This window comes from Anolis carolinensis, chromosome 4, assembly GCF_035594765.1.
Source record: "Anolis carolinensis isolate JA03-04 chromosome 4, rAnoCar3.1.pri, whole genome shotgun sequence".
Lineage (NCBI taxonomy): Eukaryota > Metazoa > Chordata > Lepidosauria > Squamata > Dactyloidae > Anolis > Anolis carolinensis.
Window position 1 is genome coordinate 45,726,757 of NC_085844.1, and position 21,444 is coordinate 45,748,200.

The 21,444-nt window shown below is 37.5% G+C and overlaps 1 protein-coding gene across 5 annotated transcripts in view; it reads right to left on the reverse strand.

Annotated features, from left to right (window-relative positions):
* Window positions 1-12,123: 12,123 nt before the first annotated feature.
* fam110b (family with sequence similarity 110 member B) overlaps window positions 12,124-21,444 on the reverse strand; it is an 83,772-nt gene continuing 74,451 nt past the window's right edge. For all 5 annotated transcript variants that reach the window (XM_008108480.3, XM_016992843.2, XM_016992842.2 and 2 more), the window contains exon 2: window positions 12,124-15,073. In XM_008108480.3, coding sequence (XP_008106687.1) covers window positions 13,611-14,723 — 1,113 coding nt within the window. In that variant the 5' untranslated portion in view covers window positions 14,724-15,073 and the 3' untranslated portion in view covers window positions 12,124-13,610. The remainder of the gene's footprint in view (window positions 15,074-21,444) is intronic.

Consider the following 21,444-nt stretch of genomic DNA (forward strand, 5'->3'; position numbering starts at 1 on the left):
CAGTGTAATGGGTAGGATATGTGGAACTTGTCTGACCTAAAACGGAAATAAATTCTTTGAACATCGTGAATGAAACAATGTAATAGCTATTACTTGAAAATGAATGAGGGTTGGGAATGGGCACCTTCCCCCATATATCTAAAAATGTGAAAGAACATAAATGAAGAGAGAGAGAAAGAGAATATGAAAATAGTCTCTGCCTTGAACACTCATGTTTGTAGTGTTTGCATTTCCTAGGTAACATGGCCTGCCCCATTTTGTTTATATTCCTAACCTTTATTTCAAAATACTCAAACGTTAAGCTACTGCAATATTAGAAATTTGGGGGCTCGAGGGAAATGTCATGGAGAGGCAGAGTTCTTATTGGGTATACTTTTATTACTGCATTTTTTAAAAAATTCAAACCATGCTCTCTCAAGGACAGCCACTGTAAAATGATTTGAGTGTTGGGTTAAGAGTCTGGATGACTTTGGACAAGTTGTACTCTCTCAGCCAAAAAGAAAGGCAAAGGCAAATCTCCTCAGAAGAAATCTTGAAAAGAAAACCCCTTGATAGGCTCATCTTAGAATTAAGGTGCACAACAAAAATGTTCTTATTCTCCATAAAGGTAAATGTTATAATAACATTCAACATAAGCAATAGAAGCCCGTTTTTGTTCTCTCCCTCCTCTTCTCCTGTTAAGATTCACTTTCTCAAAATGCATGGTGATTATGTGATTGCCAAGACCTTAACTATGGATTTTTTTTCATTTTAAGGTGCTAATCATCCTATTAATCTAAGTAGTTTAGAAATACTAAGGACCTATGGATGTGAGAGCTGGACCATAAGGAAGGCTGAGCGAAGGAAGATAGAGTCTTTTGAACTCTGGTGCTGGAGGAAAATCCTGAGAGTGCCTTGGACTGCAAGAAGATCCAACCAGTCCATACTCCGGGAAATAAAGCCCGACTGCTCACTGGAGGGAAGGATATTAGAGTCAAAGATGAAGTACTTTGGCCATATAATGAGAAGACAGGAAAGCTTGGAAGAGATCATGATGCTCGGGAAAATGGAAGGAAAAAGGAAGAGAGGCCGACCAAGGGCAAGATGGATGGATGATATCTTGAAGTGACTGGCTTGACCTTGAAGGAACTTGGGGTGCTGACAGCCGACAGAAAACTCTGCCGTAGGCTGGTCCATGAGGTCACAAAGAGACGGAAGCGACTGAACGAATAAACAACAAGGACTGCCTTCATTCTGCTGGTGAAACTGTTATAAGCTGTTAATGCTTTGTAATGACTTTACCTGTTCATCCCTAAGTTGAAGCCAGGGCAGATGTGTCAACGGCTACAATTGGTCATTCACATCCTGAAGGCAATAAACATTTCTTTCTCAAAACAATGCAAAAAGTGAAGCATCACAGAATTCTCAAGAACTTCCAATTAGAACATTATTTTGGGCTTATTTTTACTTTTGCAGGTAAGTGGCTCACTCGCATTAGGGTGCTAACTTAGCCACAGTATTGCAGCTAAACTCATCCCATTAGATTGCTTTTATCTAAAAGGTTAAACACTGATTGGAAAACAGGTCTTATACAGTCCAGCAGTCTTACCCTTTATTATTTATACACAATCATCTTTTGACATGCTGTTTTAAATGAAAAGCATACTTGCTGCTGTTCTTTTTTACTTTTGGAGAATAAACTTTCACAAGCAAGCATTCTTGAACTAGAAAATTCAAAATGAAACACAGCCAATTTTCCAAACTAATCACCATCCAGTCACTAGCTACTTTTTTGGAGGTCACAGTCTTCTCGGTGATGAAACAACGGGCATGACAGATGTAGAACTGAAGAGCTGTTGTCTTGATGACTTCTTCACTTCCCCTTCCTCAAATTTAGTAGTCCTTCTCCCAATGTGGTTAGAATCTAAAAATGATCAGTGGTTTGTCCTTGCCCCAAACAGTTCAATTGATAAAAATGATCCAGAATTCAGCATATTTCATTGTTTTTGTACTCTTTCTTCTGCTCAAAACATTCAGGTTTATGAAATTAATTTATTTCGCCATGCATGCTTACTCTAAAAATTCCTAAAATTTCTAAAGCACCTAAATAACCAAGTTATTTAAAGAACTGCACAGAAGAATGATCTCTTCTATCGTTGTACTTTTTTGGTGTGGGAAACTGCACCTACCAGATTATTTTTCTTCAATGGCATTCTGAAATAGTACAGGAGCCTGATCAGGATATTCAATAGCAAACACAGTTTTGGAAATCACTTGGGAGACATTTGGGTAGAAATGAAGTGTGGGAAACGGATCAGGCCACATTCTTTTCTATGCTCCAAATTGCTCTTAGTATGGTCTTAAAAATACCACAAAAGCATTGGGATTCAGTTACAGTATGTGTATTTTTTACATAGTGCGTATTGAAATATTAGAAAGTTACATTGTTGGACAAGAAATTCCACTCAACATTGGCTGTGACTGGGATTTTGGACCAGTAGTCCAAACATGTCACTTCTCTAAGCTTCAATTTATCCCATTCTTTCTGTCTTCCTCCCCATCCCATTCCATTTCATCCTATTCTATTTCTAGAGACACACAAACCTATATACATAGATAACCCTCATTCCCAGTGAACTAGATGCTCTAATTAGACTAGATATCTAGGTCAGGAGCAGTTACCTCTCCAAAGCACTGATGGTGGTCCCAATGTGCATCTACATTGTAGAAGTAATGCATTTTGACTTCAAGTTAATTGCCATGTCTCAATGCTGTGGAATCCTGGAACTTGCTTGCACTCTTTGGTACAGAAATCTAAGGATCTTGTAAAACAACAACTTCTATGGCTCTATAGCACTGACCATGGTAGTTAAAGTGAAGTCAAACTGCTTTTTCTACAGTGTAAATACACCCTCAGAGAACTACTGGGATACTCACTTTTCTTCTGCACTACTATTAGGGACTGGCTGGTAAAGTGGAAAGGCAGAAGAAGAGGTCCAGCTCATCTCCTCAAAAGACCCTTCAGAGCTTGAGAGAATTCAATTTTTACTCCCCACTCCCACTTTTACGTTGAATTTATGCATTGAGTTTTTTAAAATTCTGTATTGTTTGGGGTGTCTCGCTAACAAAGGTAGTATATACATTTAAGTAAATAAGACTGGACTATATTCAATGCCAGAACAATTGGGATGTGAATGAAAACTCAGATCAGTCAGTACTATTAATTGGCAGTGGACTCAGCACCACCATTGTATTTAAATATATGACAGTTTTGTATAAACCAGAACTTTCCAACCAAAGCTCCTATTGCAGAACATTACAGCCTTTTCATTCTGTTGCTTAAATGTTGGGGTTTAACAAAATGGGGACATTGCCTGCTCGAAATCTCCCATTATCCAAATGAAATTTTCATTTTTCTTCCAAATTTCTTGCATTGCAGTAACTCAAAACTTCCATTGCGCATTTACAAATAGAGTAAGCATTGAAAGAAAAGGAATAAGCAGCAATTAAGGGAATGAATCATATTCCAGGGTAGCCATGTTGCCATGCAGCAAAACACAACAAAGCCTCAAATCCACAAAGCAGCAATATTTTAATTGGGTCAACTCTGAAGCAGACTATAACAAGCTGATCATACAAACTTTTGAACCTTCACTGGCTTCTTCATGAGGCAGAGATGTTAAAAAGCATACAGGAAAAGGAAAGAGAGGATGTTTGAGTAACAAGACTACATTTCATTTCAGTTATTACTTCTATTGTCAATTAAGATTATTTTAATGCAGGCAGAAAGCACTCTCCTTCTTGGCCATGTGGGAACTAAGGACAAAGTGCAGCAAAAAGGATGGTAATAAAATGTCAACTTCATTGGCAACATAAAATTAACTTCCCTTGAGATTCAGCTGCCCCTGTCTTATGCAAAGCTAACTGCACATTTCATAGGGAGAGGATATTGAATTTCTAAAGGAGTTTCTGAACAGTTGTATCTCAAAAACCTTTTAGGTGCTGTATAGGTCTCTACCCAGGAGCCCCCAATGGCACAGTGGGCTGACCTGCTGAAATTGCTGACCGAAAGGTTGGCGGTTTGAATCTGGGAAGCGGGGAGAGCTCCCGCTATTAGCCCCAGCTTCTGCCAACCTAGCAGATGTGGTGGGAAGGTAATGGCTCTCCATGCAGTCATGCTGGCCACATGATCTAGGAGGCGTCTACAATGAGCACCAACCCCCCAGAGTCGGATATGACTAGACTTAATGACAGGGGAAAACCTTTACCTTTGCCTAGGTTTCTGCCCAACAAATAGTCAGGATCAAATGGAGCTGGATGTCAAGGAAAGTTACCTTTTGTGTCGCTAATAAAGAGCCATTTTGGGGCTGAAGGAAAAAATCATTGGGGTAGAGCTTTCATTTGGAGGTGCAATGGCCTTATTTAGCCCCTTATCCATAGCTAAAATTCTGTTTATGCCACTTCTTCACTTACTGAACATGTTTTTGTCTGAACCAAAGAGTTGGAGCACTGTGTAGACAGAGGCAGACAAACGCATGCCTGTTCCAGCTGCTGAGTCTTGGCACTTTCCAGGTGATAGACTTCGCCAGCAGCGAGTTTATTCAACTCCTTTTCCCAGAGCTCCATTAAGCAGTTTGTTTCTCACTGAATGAGCAGAAAGACTTGAATCAAAGATGTGCAGCCTCTATGGATGGATGAAGCTGCAGTGAGGAGAAAAAAAAGAGAAAAGTCAGCAATGCTGATTGGCTGCAGTTTCTAAATGTGTCTTCTGATTGTTGAATTCCTGCCAAACGCATTATTCCTTGAATTCCTGCCAAACGCATGATTGACCTTCAAAAGCCCTTGATCATCAGCTGGTGCCATTTCTTTCCAAAGAAATGCAGCCTTCTCTGGTCCAAAAAGTCAAAAAAGAAATAAACTCATAACTTCATTCCTAATTTCCTCTCCATAACCTCTGCTTCGCTATTTGTATACTAGTATTTAATTGCAAAAAGTGAGGAAGTAGGGGGAGAACAGCTGCATTTCAACTTTCTGGTGATTCTCACTCTTTTGGGAATATGAAGGAAGTAATTGAGTCAGGATTCTGGAACAATAGAGGATGATGCACAGCTTTGCAAGTACAGTGGTTTTTTTAATATATATATAAATGAAAGCTCTTGTTTAAATTGATCAGTTCATGCACTTAACGCTTGCCAGTTGTGTCGTCAATGAAATACAGCACATTTTGACAATATAGTTGCTAATTTCTGAAATGAGAAAAATAATTAGCTACCTCAGGATCCTATGGAGGGGTGCAAATAACAGGAACGGGGCTTGTTATTGAAGGTATGTAACTTCCACAAGGGTTCCTCTACAAAGTAGTATCGTGTGCACACATAAACATCTCAAGAAAATAAGGCAAGCTTCATATTTAGATCAAGACATTGTAATATCACAATTATATTGTACTGATATAATTATAATCACACACAGTGGCATACCATTAATAAAATAATTGTAATACTTTCCTCCTGATGATGAAGGGCCTAGTCAAGGAAGAGCTTTGAATAGAAACCAGCATCCTGGGAGGAGGCCAGTATTTTTGCCAAGTATTTTAAGGTAGCTATTTTGTTTCTTTTCTCTGCCCACTACGGTACAATAGAGTCTCACTTATCCAACATAAACGGGCCGGCAGAACGTTGGATAAGCGAATATGTTGGATAATAAGGAGAGATTAAGAAAAAGCCTATTAAACATCAAAATAGGTTATGATTTTACAAATTAAGCACCACAACATCATGTTATATAACAAATTTGACAGAAAAAGTAGTTCATTACACATTAATGCTATGTAGTAATTACTGTATTTACGAATTTAGCACCAAAATATCACGATATATTGAAAACATTGACTACAAAAATGTGTTGGATAATCCAGAACGTTGGATAAGTGAGTGTTGGATAAGTGAGAGACTACTGTATTTTGTTTTCTTCCCTTGGCTGCTGTTTTGTTCTGCTTTCTCAGCCACCATTTTGAATAGCCTGATTGACCTCACTTATTTTAATCCTGCCATGGCCTGGTATTGTGCTTTGTGGCCTCATTTCATTTTGATTGCAATTTAAATTCCAATTCATTGATGACTTGCACTCTTCACACATTTCTATCCTTTCGTTTAAATTATTGTTGTTGTTGTTAAATCTGTACTGACAATAGCTCCTAAAAAGATGGCTCTTGGTCTTTTGTGCACATTGTCTTAGCCTTTTGGATGCCCTATTTCAGCATCTTGCGTTTCCTGTCTTATGTCTTTATTTGTCTTTATTTGCTTTAACTTGTGTCTCAATATTAATATCAAGTCAATACAGAGTTTATGATATAGTACTAGTTAGGCCTATTTCTAATAATAACCTCAAGCAACTAGAAAATAAGTTTATCTGGCATCTATCAATCCACATGGGTGTCGGTTAATGGAAAGTGTCCTGTAATACAGTGTCACCTGCATATCCATGAAACCAGTATTCATAGTTTCATTTCACAACTGACAAAATATATTCTTTCTAGCCATTGTCTAGGTACACTATGATATTCGTGGACTGGAAGTCCTTCATATCCATAGGACTCACTATTCCATAGTTCTGCAAATCCACATGAAGTTCAGGAATGTGTCCCCCATAGATATGTAGTATCAAGGATAGCAAGTACAAAAGTCTCAGGTCATTAACTTATTCAGATCAAGTACAGACATTCAGCATGCAGGAAATATAAATACTTTATCATACTCTTAACATGTACACATAACCTTTATCCAGATCCACCTGTCCTCTTCCATCTCTCTTTTATTGACAGGTATGAGCAATAGGCTTGTATATCTCTTCACTTTCAAGCTGGTTATAACGGTTGGGTTGTTATTTTTTTCCTTTTATGCTGTTTACATTGTATTGTTTTGGGCATGGCCCAATGTAAGCCGCCCCGAGTTTTTATTATTATTATTATTATTATTATTATTATTATTATTATTATTATTATTATTATTATTTTAACCAGATGTCTATTCAGCTGGGAAACTCACTCCTTCACTATTACATCCTGTGACAGATAATGGAAACATGAGCAAATAAGACACTACAACCGCTGAGGTGAGATTCATATTCTGACCCAATAATTCTGTTCATTATCTTGTTATTCACTCTCCTTGGTTTGTCAACATCCAAAAGCCTTAGGGTTGCAAAGTGAAATAAACCACTGGGCTCCTTACCTCAAATGGATGCCTAGCTGTATAGAAGAGGGAATGCCTACAACAAACAATATCTACTGAAATCCCCTCTTCTATACATCCAGGAAATGAGCAGGAGACCTGACCAGCAACTCTAGCTGGTTTCCAAAACCTGAGTGCTTACCACTGATTCCATATTATTCTTCAAATTAAACACCACCAGTTTCAAAACAGATCTCTGGAATACCCCAATCCTTCCATTGTGACTTGCGTCTTTTAATTCCTTTTCTGAATCTTGCTTTTTAACCAGTTACATAAATGATGTATTATTTGACTGAAAATGTCAGTCATGAGTCTTTGGATCAGGGACTTTATTGATTTATTTGGGAAATTTCTATATCTCTTTTCTTCAAGGACTCAAGGTGGTTTACAACGACAGTTAAACATACAATATAAAATAAACAATTAAAATAATCCCAATTTTGTCCTTGTCAAAGGCTTTTTGAAAACTGGAAAAATGTAGCATGCGTATAACACACAATTTTATTCTGACAGTCTTTTGTTATTACCTATATAAAACATGCTGGGTGACCTCTCCTTTTGTCACTGCTCAATGACAGGAACTTGCTTTGTACAGGACTCTCATGAAGGGGCACCACATACCCCGTAAGTGTTCTAAAGGGGCATCACAAAACCTCTTAATGTTGTCCAAAATATATATTAAGTCATGGATGATATGCTTAAGGGAAATTACTATGATAATAGCTGCATGCTTGATGCTGGTTCTCTACACCCAATAACCTCATGATGTCCTTTTCCACAATTTTAAAGTGGTGGGTAGGGGAATCTATGGCTCTTTAGATACCTTTGATATGCAACTTCCACCACACCAGTATAGCAACTGGTGAGGGATCATGGGAGAAGCTGAGATCTAGCCATCCCTGTCCTAATGTTTAGAATGTCATGACTTTTGTAAGAAAAGGCTTAGATTAGCTTTATTGAACAGGGCTTATTTTTCTGTATACTAAATTATTTTATCTCTCAAACCCACAAATCTTGAGAAACTATTACTTAGGGACCCCCTACCTCCTGTCTCTTTCTCTCTTTATCTAAAATAAAGGGGAAAGGGAACAGACAGATCATAATTTGAGTATTTAGCCTTGCTGATGTATTATGCCCTATTTCAATTTAAATCTTTATACTATTGTCACTAAATAATTGAGAAAGACTCTTTCCTGATTTTCAGTGAAGCTCTTAGTGCTTGGGGAACAAAGTATTTGCCATTCTACCAGCTATGATTAAAAACTGACAGAAATACATAAATCTTTTAGGATAATAACAGTGTGAATATTCTGCTTTAAAAAATTAGTGCTGTGTCAACGGTCTTATTTCTGCACATAGATCACTCCCATTTCACAAGTCTACATAAACTTACAGCAATGCAGAGTTTTGGCGAAAAAAACTGCATCATTTTTTAAAACAAAATACCAGACTTAGATTGCTAATCAATGCAGAGCCTGTTGAAAAACTTCAAGGAGTCAGGCTAACTGGCTGCAAAAACATCAAATAAATTAATTTGCATCCAAACTCCTAAGAACTCAGCTGGTGGCTAGATCTCTGAAAGTGTTTGAAAATGTTTGTCAGCTTCCCCAACCTGACAGTTGACATATGTGTTACTTTTTACTTCCAAATGTAAAAGTTTAGCCAGCACTGTTTTCGATGTATTTGTTCCAGACTTGTGTTCTATAATACAAGTATAGATCAGTTAACAAAGCAGATGCATTTTTGAACATTACTTCTTTAAGAGAAAGCTTGGTAAAGGAGGCAGAAATAACAAGTGAAGAAGAAAGGTAAGTTCTTGATTTCCTCCTTTTTTCCCTTCTTGATGTATATCTATGCTCAGTAAGGGATTCTGGAGCCAGCTGTTGTTTACCTTGCCTGTAGTAGGCGGGCACTCATGGTTATAATAGGCTTCGCTAGAATAAAATCCTACTTTTCATTACATTGTTAAACAGGTTGCTACTACCTGAGTCTGCAAGTCTCCTTCATAGAATAAGAGTTGGAAGAAACCACAAGGGCCATTCAGTTCAACCCCATTCTGCTATGCAGGAAAACACAATCAAAGCACCTCCAACAGATGGTCATCCAGCCTCTACTAAAAGAACTCCACTACATTCCCAAGGTAGCATATTCCACTGCTGAAAATATTTTACCATCAGGAAGTTCTTCCTAATGTTTAGAAGGAATCTTCTTTCCAGAAATTTTAATCCATGGCTCTATGTCCTGTGTCTAGAACAGCAGAAAAGAAGTTTACCTCCTTCTCAAATATGGTACATTCTTTCAAATATTTAAACATGGCCATATCATGTCCCTTCTCTGCCTTCTTTTTTCCAGGCTCCAATGACAGACACTTCCTTCACACTGGATTTTCTGTCGGGGCATCATATAACCTTTAAGAGTGGGATCTTCTCAATGCCAATGCTGCCAACTAGAGAAAAGAGAATTGAGAAAAGCAGAAGGGTCTACAGGGCTGTAGAAAAAAACCTGAAAAAATGCTTCTTGTTAACTGAAGCATGCCTCTATCTTAGACTCCATCTACATTGCCATATAATGCAGTTTCATAATGCAGATTAACTGTATTATATGGCAATGTAGATTCATATAATGCAGTTCAATGCAGTTAAAACTGCAGTATGAAACTACCTTATCTGACGGCTTAGATGGGGCCCAAGTTCCATAATCCTGTAGCTTGATTAACTGAGGTTTGTCTTTATCTTAGTTCCAGAATCATGTAGTATCAGATAATGCATGGGACTTCTATTATAGTATCCCATAGTTAATTTTTATTGACTAAACCCTCACATCATTTCAGCTGCAGTAGACAATGCTTCTGTGAAACCAACATTACCTTAGCAAAAGTGTCTCCCTGGTGCTTAAGTGGAATAGAAAGAAGTGGGTCTTCAATACATTCTGGGCATTCTGGGAAGTTGCTTTTAGGAGGCTTTTCCAAAACAGCATATTTATTAGACATCAATATCAATCCATGCCAAGTTCCACAGATTTATCCAGGTTGTTCTGTTTTGGATATTCCTGCAATGCCTGCAGCAGTTATCCACAATATTTATTCAAATGATTCAGCTTTATTTTGAAATCAAACAAACAAGTTTCCCTTGGGATAATTTTAAAAAATTCATTTACCACAAAGTTTATTCTAAAGCTCAGTTGTGCAAGTCACCTTCAGCTACTTTTTAAACTTATAGGTAGTGACATGATTTGCATGACGCCAAGCGATGACTCATGGACTGCACAGCATGTCCTGAAATATGTATCAAGAAAAGTTTATTGTATTCTTCCTTCTAACAACTGAACACATTTGGGGAAAAAAATCCTTTGCCGATTCAATCCTGAATTAGTTCAAAAATATTTCAGGGTTTTTTTTTGGCACTGCCATTTACGACATCAAAGTAGGTTGGTAAAAGGAGCAGCTAAATGAGGCCCTTGCTTTGAACCATAGTTTCCCTTCATCTCCTACATCAAAGGTTGGGGTACATCTTATTTATCCTTTGGAAAGATACAGTTATATGACTGGTGATAGTAATCATATTTTAATCTACTTCACATGTATTTTGGGCCATGACTTCAGTCATATTTGCTAGATGCTCTTATCTATGTTTATCATATTTATTTCCTTTGCCACATTACCTTACGTGTACTTCGACTTCAGTAAAATAAATTATTAACAAGAAATATTTCATGCTTTAGTATTTCTTTCCATGAAATTATCTAGGGCAAATATTAACTAGCATAGATACATCCTACAGTTCATTAAAAAGTTGTCATTGTTATCTTTCAGTAAGAATTTTAGAGATAATGACTTATTTTTGTCACCATTTCAGACCTGCATGCACGAGTCTCCAGGGCCAGAGAAATTACTTTCATGGATATTAAAAGAAGTGGAAGAAGTAAACTCAGAACTACTGGAAATAATCTTTGAAAACTCCTGGAGCACAAGAGAAGTTCTAGCAGACAAGGGGAGGGCAAATATTATCTCCATCTTCAAAAAAGGGGGAAAGCGAACCCAAACAACTACTGTCCAGTGACATCGATACCAGAAAAGGGTCTGGAGCAGATCACTAAAGAGACAATCTGTAAGCACTTAGAAAAGAATACTATGCTCTCTAAGACAATATATGTTTCTCAAAAACAAGCTTAGTCATGATAGACTAAGCTTACATCTTTTTTGTTGATAGGATGAAAAGCTTGATAAATGAAGGGAATGCTGTGGATGTAGCATATCTCAATTTCAGCAAGGCCTTTGACAAGGTCTGCCATGAAATTTTCACAAGAAATCTATTATAATGTGTGATAGACAATCTACTGTAAGGCAGATTTGTAACTGGCTAATTGGCCGAAACCTAGTTCAAGAAATGTTGTTCCTACAGATGCCAAATTAGACATGATGTTAAATGCAGCTGAGCATTTGAATGTACCTGATATTTGTTTTGTAAACAGCAGCTATGAAAAGTTTGATTAGAAACAGATTGCAAGGGAAAGGCAGTTTAACCCTTTCCTCCCAGATGTGGTCCTGGTGAAACCTCCAGATACCCAGCTGTTTTAACAATGCAAAAGAAGTTTACCCTGGAAACACTGAAATATTTCTTCTTGGAAAGAACAGCACCTTTGGGAGAGAGCATTTTCATTGAGATTTCTGTGGTGCTGATATACTAACATGCACAATTATTGCAAAACAAATTCTGCACATGTTACATGCTTACACATGTTGAAGTATCATATCTATTTGAGTTCTAGGGCAATGGCAGGATGGAGTGAGAAGTATATTTTCATAGAACATTTAATATGAATTTCTCTTTCAATGGTTGCATTTTATTTCCTCTTGGTATCCAGTTTGAAACAGGATGTTAACAATACAGAAAGAGAAGTACATAAGCAGCAGTTGCACCAAAAGCTATTTATTAGCATAACACTTTTTTAAAGATCTCGTAAGAACTGAAATATGTACAAAGTCTTACAGCATTTACACAATAAAAAGTCCTATTAGCTGATGAAGTATAAGATAGTGCTGCAAAGTACTCCAAAGCATGAAGAATAATCATAATCATAATAATGAAGCAGACCACTGCACTTTCAACTTCTCTGCTACTCATCACAACCGTCACTTTGACATGACAGTTAAACCATTGGGAAGACACAAGATTGTCAAAAAAAGAGAGGTGTAACAGATTGACGTGCAGCACTAAACATTGTAGGGTAAGGGAAGAAGAGAGGACAAAACGAAACAAACAAAAAAGCTACATACTGTCTTGTTTCTACAGTTTCCTAGAGCTGTAACAAACCTCCACAGCCTTAAAGATATAACATATTTAAGACAACATAATCACAATTTTCTCAGATATAGTTTAGCTATATTGAGTGTGTTCAGCTTCTGGGTAAGAGGCTCATACTGATATGGCTGTGTACTTCCATTTTCTGTTCATGAACTGCTCAAACAGGGCTACAAAAATGTAGTCATCAGCAGGAGCTTATAATCATGATGTGCTTTGTCTAGTTAAAGGCATTCAAGATCAGCAAATAGGATCTAACAATTCACGTCAAAAGTTTAAGACAAGGAACCTCACTTCAAAATGTCACCCACGATTTTCATGTGCCATTTTCTCAGCCTCCTTCCAAAATACCCTTTGATTAGTGAAACCAAGATACTGAATTTCTTTTTTATATCAAACACCTGCAAGAGTAGTTTATAAACATTGAGATATCTTTTTAAACTGCTTGCAGAAAGGCTGTGTGTGAGAGTGGGTAGTGGGGGGCTTCAGTGAGAGTGCCAAAACAGAAAACAATAGACTATTTCTTTAGAAGGTAAACAACCTCTTCAAAAAAACAAAAGAAAAAACAAATGCATTATATGTTGGGCGTTTATTCCATGGACTACTATGCTGTTCTAGGGAAGGATTTATGATGACCATATTTGGCAATTTGTTCTCTTAATACATCTTTATTTAAGTTCAAAAGATACCTGTGTCTTTACTATATCTGTGCTCAAGACACCAAAAATGGTATGATATTTTTAAAAAACACCCACAGGGGATTACAGGACTATTAAAAAGAAGCCATATAACCATTTAATGTAAACAACTTATTCAAAAACAAAGCCCTATTTAGATTCTGGTCTTAAACTTTTGGCAGACAATATGTGTATATGCTCAGCCAGGCTCTGTAGCAAGTTATTGTTCAAGTGGAAGCCAGGTCAGTTCACATGTTGACAGGCATGCAACTTGAAAACATTGCACAACAAGCAACACAAAAAGAGATCTGAGAAGTGTATTAAGACTTCAAGTAGACTTCACAATCCTTCACAACTGAATATTCACAAAGATACAGTCCTTCCTTGCCTCCCCCCTTCCCGCTTCCCTCCTGCATATTTTCTCACACATGGGATACTTTCTGTGACTCCCTAGCTTGCTTGATGCTGTATAACCACTTGATGATTCTGGCATTTCTTTCAATTGCAGAAATGCCATATGGCACGCGGTCATTGGCACTGTCATCATTTCTAAGGTCACTGTTACTGTCCTGAGACTGTTCACAGTCCGAACTGATCATACTTGCACTGCGAAAATTGAGAGAGATAATATCAGAGTTAGCCCTTGCAAAATTTTCCATCCCAAGATTTTCAAGCTCTTCAGGATCGAGTCCACAGTAGTTAAAGAATCTTTCAACATCTGCATCGACTCGAAAGTATCTGTCACTCAAGTCTGACTTTGAACGCTGTAAGGAAGGACGCCGGCTGACTCCACAACTGGTTTCCACTGCATCTATCTCTGGGGATTTTAATGTTGTGAGGGCAGCAATTTTGGGTTTGGGAGGCAGAGGTGGAGCTGAACTACTGCAGGGTATTGCTTTTAAGGGTTTGCCACTAGATACTTTTCTAATGTCTGAGGAACTATGAGAAACATGCAAGAATGCTTCTGTTGATTGTTCCAATAGCCGCCTACCCACACTGGAGTTGCTGTCTTGAGGGCTGCCACGGCCTTGAGTGGGGTAAACCTTTAAGGATTCTGCAAACGAGTGCCGGTTAAGGTCTCCTGAATCGGACTTGTGGGGAGGCCAGTTGCGTGAACTATGTTTGTGACCCGAACCTGAGCTGGACCCCTCTGAGCTGTTGATGATGTTTTTCAAAATCTCTAGCTTCAGATTCTCCCTCTGGACGCCACTCTCAGTCTTTACATTGTTACTGAAAACTTTCAAGGTAGGGCTGCCCAAGGAGCGCTTACTTGCCGGGCACACTGGTGGTTTGGGAAGCACTGCCGGCTTCACTGGTTCTTGTTTGGCATTTATGACCTCTTGGCTCTTTACGTATTTTGCCTTGTCAGCTTCTAGCCTCTCCACGGCGCTAAGTCTTTTGGGGTTAGGCTCAGCCTGCCTACGAAAATAGTCAGGTCCTTTGTTTAAGATACGGAGAGGAACGGCTGAGGTGAACGTGATGGCAGGGCTGACGGGTTTGACCATGCTACCTGTCTGTAGTGTTTCTGTAGGCATGTTTGGTGGCCTTTCCCCGGCAGCCGTTGTGAATTCGTTCCTGGGATCTTCTAAATCCACACTGCAGAAACATGTATATTAAGCACAATGAATAGCAGGTGAATTTCAGAATCTGAGTGTTAAGAGGAAGAGGAGTTGCAGTAGCAACCACAGCAGCAGCAACAGCGCTTCATTTCACAGCTCATTAAATACCACAGTGTTTCTTTCTTTTCTGCCTCCCTTGAAGTCAGCTTTTGTACCAAAAGGCCGCCAGAAACAAGCCTATATTAATCTTGCTCTGTTGGCTTTTCTTCTCAACGAAGGATGTTGAAGTCTCTGCGGTTTCTTTGTGCTCAACTAGAAGCAGTGATCTGAAATATAAAATAACCAACCACATGTTAATAACAGTGTATGATATCATGGCCATAGCAACAGGAATATCTCCTCCATGACCTGAGTCTGTTGGCTCAACTAAAGAAATGGGCAGTTCTGGCCAACAAATTCTATCACACCTTCACCTACTAGCACGTATCACAGCAAGGCAGCCAGACATTTGGGATTTGATGGTCTCCGTTAACATTTTTATGTAGGTAATTCATGCATTTTACATAGATGCTATATATTTGAACTCCGAGTCTGGGGTTAAAATGATGTGAAAAATTCAAAGAATGAAGACCCAGGTGTATAAGATGAATTTATACCCTTTGCATGCCTAGGCTGGCTTCTTGCTTACTCAATGCTGGTAGTTCTGGTGGACACTTGCAGCATGACAAATAGATAGTATGAAAATGTTTTTCAGTTGGGAAAATCAAATCCACCCTCTCCCTTGATGTAGCCTTCTGACAGAAGAAAGCCAAACAGAAGAATAGTATCTGTAGAAGTTTTGGTTTAAAGCTCATCTATAGCAGTTTAATGCCGCTTTAACTGCTATGGTTCAATGCTAAGGAATATTGGGATTTGTAGTTTCACGAGGAACCAGCCCTCCTTGGCAGAGAAGGTAAAATCCTTGTAAAATTACAACTCCCATGATTCCATAGCATTGAACTATTGCCATGAAATTGGTGTCAAACTGCATTATTTTGCAGTATAGATACACCTCAAAATTTGTGTCTTATATACTGAACAAAAAGTTCTATAAACTGAAAACCAAAATGCTGCTTCTTGTACCTGCTAAGACTCAAATATCCACCATGAATATAAGTACTAAATGTTTATTACACAGATCTCTTGTTATTTCATATCACCTCCCACCCTCAATGTTAGTTGAGTAGTACTTTATGAAGCTCTGGAGACAGAGGTTGTTTGCCCTGATCCCTGACCACTTTCGCATCATTACTTCAGACCTGCTATGCTTTCCTGCTAACTCTACTTACTGTCTTTCCCATATTGTTGTAATTTTTATTACTACTATATCTCATTATCATGAGGGATTTGTGGTATTTCTTTAATCACAAAGAGTTAACTATGAAATAATGCACAAAAAAGATATTGTAACCAAATCCATTTAAGATTATGGGTTACTTGGTTACTTATTATTAATGTGGCACTTTTTCCACAATATTTTTGCATTTACCTGACAACTGGGAGGAAATATCAGGGCAAATATAGGGTTATGGGTCATTGTAAAAAACCTCTTCTGTAGAATTTGAGTGCTTATGGTCAGTAGCTAAAATGCTGAGATAGAAAGAAAAGCGATTTAATCTAGCATAGAAATTCTGATAATAGTTCTGATCTCCCTGATATAAAAAGTATGAATTCTCATCTGCAGACATTAGTATTCAAAGTCTTCGCTGTGTTAGTCTGCAAACGCATGAGAAAATAGATTTAGTCTATGAAAGCTTATGCTACCAGCTGCATTTCATCAGTATCTAATGTGCTACAAGGTCCCTTTGCATATGGACATCAGCATGTCACTGTTTTGTTGTTGTTAATGAAGGAAATGGTAAATGTAGAAGGGAATACATTGTAAATCAGTTATCCTTACAAGAACTACCCAAGATACTTGAACCTATTGTGCATTTGTTTTCAGTACCTTGAAGAGATTCTTTTAAGTTCAAACTAAACCTCAGAGAGAATTCACTGCCCCACTGACACAGAAACCAAAATCTCTTCTGTTATAAGAATTTGTTCTGCTTCTTCTTAACAGAAAAAATTAAAAGTTCCCCTTTAATAAGTTAAATGTGTAACCAAGATAGGCATCTAAAACAATTTGATATCATGTTATAAAATACATCTAGATGGCAAATAATTTGCTTTCTTTCTAAGGAAAACCATATGTGTATACTATTCAAATATTTATAATTTCTTTCTATAAAATGAATATATCCATAATTAATATCTATTAGGATTTTTTATGTACTAGTTATCTACTTATCAGGATCCAACTCATTAAAATTCTTTATCTGACACTTCATAGAGCATGACAGGTATGTTGTACTTCTTCAATTAGAAAACTGCAATAAAGCGGGAATTAAAATCATTATGTGATATTGAGGAAAATTTAATATACATGACTGGGCAAATGATGAAACACTAAGGCAAGAAAGTCATTATGCAACATATAGTATTGAATATTCAGCTAGAAACTGAACATAATAATACAAATTAAAGATGCCTGTGCACCGTGGTGTTATTTTTCCAGCTGTACAAATATTACATTTAAGCTTTTGTAACGCTTTTACCCCTGAGGTTTCAGAGCAGGTAAACAAAAACATTGGATATAATACATAATTACCTACTGCTAACTTGCTACTCACATTAGGTGAGGATTACATATTCTTTTATATAAACTTGCTTTTAGAGTCCTTTTGCAAATACATAATGCCATCAGTAAATTCCCAAATCTGTTCTTCTGTTTACACATCTACCATATATACTCATATATGTCAGCCTCATGTGTATGTAGAGGGTAGGTTTTGGGGACAAAATGATAGATTTTGATATAACCTATAGACAAATTGGGGATCAAAAGCTGGTAAAAGTACCTGCTGTCCCTGGCCACCACCTGCCCAAGTCTTCAAAAAGGTTTTTCATCACTTGACTCAGAGAACTTAACCTGGTTTTTGGGGTAATTTTTTAGCTAAAAGGTATAGACTTATATATGAGTCTACATAATATTATCATTTACTTCTTGAGAATGGAACTGAGTTTCTGCTTGCAGATTTTTCTTGATGAGAGTATAAAAGGATGCTGGAGGGGACATTGCTTTAAAGCCCTGCAGGACAATCTTAGCACTTTTTCTGTCTCCCACCACCAGAATCTTAGTACTGATGTAGAGATGCAGTTTCTGCTAATTTTACTCTTGAAGGAAACAATAAGTAGTGTTAATACTTTTTTTCCTGCTGTCAGAAAGACTTCAAAAATCGTGAGCAGTTTCCAAATACTTGCAGTTTGGAGCTTATTTTGTGCAAAATTCACATAAGGTTGCTTTGTGCAGAGAACAGAATTTTCTGCACAGAAAATTATAAATCTATGCAAAGTAATCACATGCAAATTTTGTGTATTTTTGAATGGTTTTATCTAAAATGAACAAGAGGTGGCCCCAGATTAAGTTTAATGAGGCTATTGTTAAGTATTTTGATTAATTATGGACTTTGTCCACATTTTGTTATTTGATGTTCAAGTTCATTTACGTATTCAGTTTAGGTCTCACCATTTACAATCATGACTATCACGATCACAGCTGACAGTTTCATCTTTTTGTGTAGATTTATTTCAACATTGTTAATTTTTTAAAAGACAAAACAAGAAGCTTTTCACATCAGTACTAGTTACTGACTTTTAAAAACAAGAGTACAGAACAATGATCTGTTTTTGTTTAGTTGGGACTGGTTCCTTGTATAGCTATTGCGACATGGTATGAAGTTTTGAGAGAAACGCAAATTTCCCAGTCTCACTTTTGATACTCTTATATGGATCTTGTTTATACTTATGATTTCTTTCCCTAAAAAGAGGACATTCAGGTGTAGTTGTGATAAGCAAACTTGTGCCAAATGTGATTAAGTCACTGGGTATATAAAACATGAGATGAACTACTGCATAAAACAAGAGTTAAACTCAACAGCAAATACTATCTCCACCAAAAGGCAAAAGACTAGATAACAGAGTTACATATAATTTCTAATGTGACCAAATCACTTAAGAGTTCAGAATACATTAGTAGTAAAATGCCATCTTGTTTTCTGAATAGAGTTTCATAAAACTTTATAGGACTATATTTCCTTGGATTCTGATGGCTCCTTAGAAAATAGCCATAGCAGCAATAATGATACTATAAAGGTTACTATTTATTGCCTTCCCTCCTCCTTCCTCTCTCTTGTTCTTCATTAATAATTTAAACTCTTAAGAACTTTTCTTTTAAGTGTTCCCACTATAGTTTTCTCAGGAGACCACCATTACGGAATTCTCAAAGCACCCTGAAAGTACACAAGGAAAGCTCTTGGTGCAATCAAATTGTGCATTACCAAGAAATGTAAGCAGAGCAAAATCAAGACAGCAACAAAAACAAAACGTTAATGCTTCAAGTTGCTATAAAAAAGATGCCTGGAATTCAGCTTCCTTCTCTATTTAAAAGTATTCTATTTTCAAACAGAAAAAGCAAGTGTCTGCAATACCATATTTGGCAGAAGCCCAAACATTTTAGGTGGAAGCAATGTCAGTTGGGAGACATGGAAAATAAAGCTATCCATAGCAACTAGTTCTGCTGAAAAAGAGAGCATAATAGAGAAACAGCAAAACCCAAACATTTAGTCAGATTGGGAGTTGACAACTGTGGAGGGCTAGGGGGACACATCAACAGAAGTTGATGGGTTGTGCTTACCCCCCATCTCCAACTGCATGGAAATACATCTCTGGGTGTTTTCATCATGTTTCAGTTTTTAAAAAAGAATGGTTTTATCCCAAAACTAGACCAGGGACCCAACAAAATGAGACAGAAATTCCCTCCAAGCTCTCTAGTGCATACTCTGGAGTAAAATATAGGGGCGGGGGCAGGGTCCAAACATGGTGAACTGGAAATATCCATCACCCATCACACTTCCTAAAATGCATTTGGGAGCAATATTTTTTGAAAAATTATTTTCTGGCAAAAGTTATTTTGACATCTGAGGAGATTGAGGGGCACACAAAAATGGTCTTGCTTCAAACAAGCAGCTGCTAGTAACTTGTTCAAAGAATATATTTTAAAGACACTGAAATATAAATTAGGCTTCCCCCCAATATATATTGGGTTAATTACACTTTGTCTAACTGGCTAAATCTCAGATTTTGTAGGAGGTAATTTTGACACCTGGTATACTTGTTCACATCAATTAGAGAACCAGGAAAGGAAACATCTGCCATCACTTGAGGCTTCAAATTCTGGAGGGCATGGAGGACAATGTAGCAGCCCAAAAATACATTCAACTTGGGAATTTTCCAAATTCCAAAATAATAGGCACAAGTGGCAAAGATTCAATTGAACATACTGTAGTAAAATGCAGGGGACTTAACTTCTCAACACAGAGGATTTGGCTGGCCAAACTGTAGATGGGAATGTGATTGCCCTGGGATGGTTATGTGTATGAGGTTGATCAAGATGGAGTAGTGTATGGGACACAATTATTAAGCTAATTGATATAACTTGGTCTAGAAGGCATAGATGGTTTTCTTTTTCTTACGTCTAATTTTATCACACTGTACCTATAATCACCACCCTTTAGTTTAAAATTGGAAATATATCAATCAAGCACAAACATTTCATGTGCCATTATTGTTTGGAAGATTCCTTTTATTGAATTAGCGGAAATCAGGAGCAGAAATTTAAGCTGAATTTACTGGTTGCCCCTGCATAAAAACACAAAGTGTTGAAATTTATTGTCATTGTTAATTTTCTTGTGGTGAGACTGGATTTACCACAATCCTATGAATGAGAGACTTCCAAGGTGCATCAATAACTCTACTCAAGTCCTGCAAACTAGGCACTATGACTTCTTCATTCTCCTTCCCTTGTTTCCAATCTGATATTTGTCATGCTCAGCATATACTTGAGGAAAGAGTGTCCCTTAGAGCTCCATCTCCAAGCCTTTTTCTACTTCTGTGAGTCTATGGCTACATAGATCATAACATTCTTAGGGAAACCAAGATGTTTGTTTATAAAGCTATTGTCCTCCCAACTCTGCTGTACATCTGCGAAACATGGACCATATACAAACGTCATTCTAAGATTCTATCGGTACTGCCTCCAAAAAATCCTGCAAATTCCTTGGGAAGACAGACAGACAAACATCAGTGTTCTGGAAGAAGCAAAGACTACTAGCATCAAAACTATGATTCTTCAGACTGGCAATGTTGTCTGAATGCTCGATCACTCAAAGCAGTTACTTTACTCTCAGTTCAAGAATGGAAAAGGGAATGTTGGTGAACAGCACAAGAGATTTAAATATGGTCTTAAAACTAATCTTAAAAAGTGTGGAATAAACACAGAGAACTGGGAAGCCCTGACACTCGAGTGTTCTAACTGAAGGTCAGCTTTTACCAACAATGCTACGGATTTTAAAGAGGCACGAATACAGGGCAAAAGGGAGAAATGTGCCAAGAGGAAGGCACATCAAGAACACCCTTATTGGGACTTCCTTCCATCTGTAAATGTATGTCCGCATTGCAAAAGTCCATGTAAATCCAGAATAGATCTCCACAGTAACTTACAGACCCACCACCAAGTCCATTCCCCTGTCAGACAATCTTACTGAGCTACAAATGATTG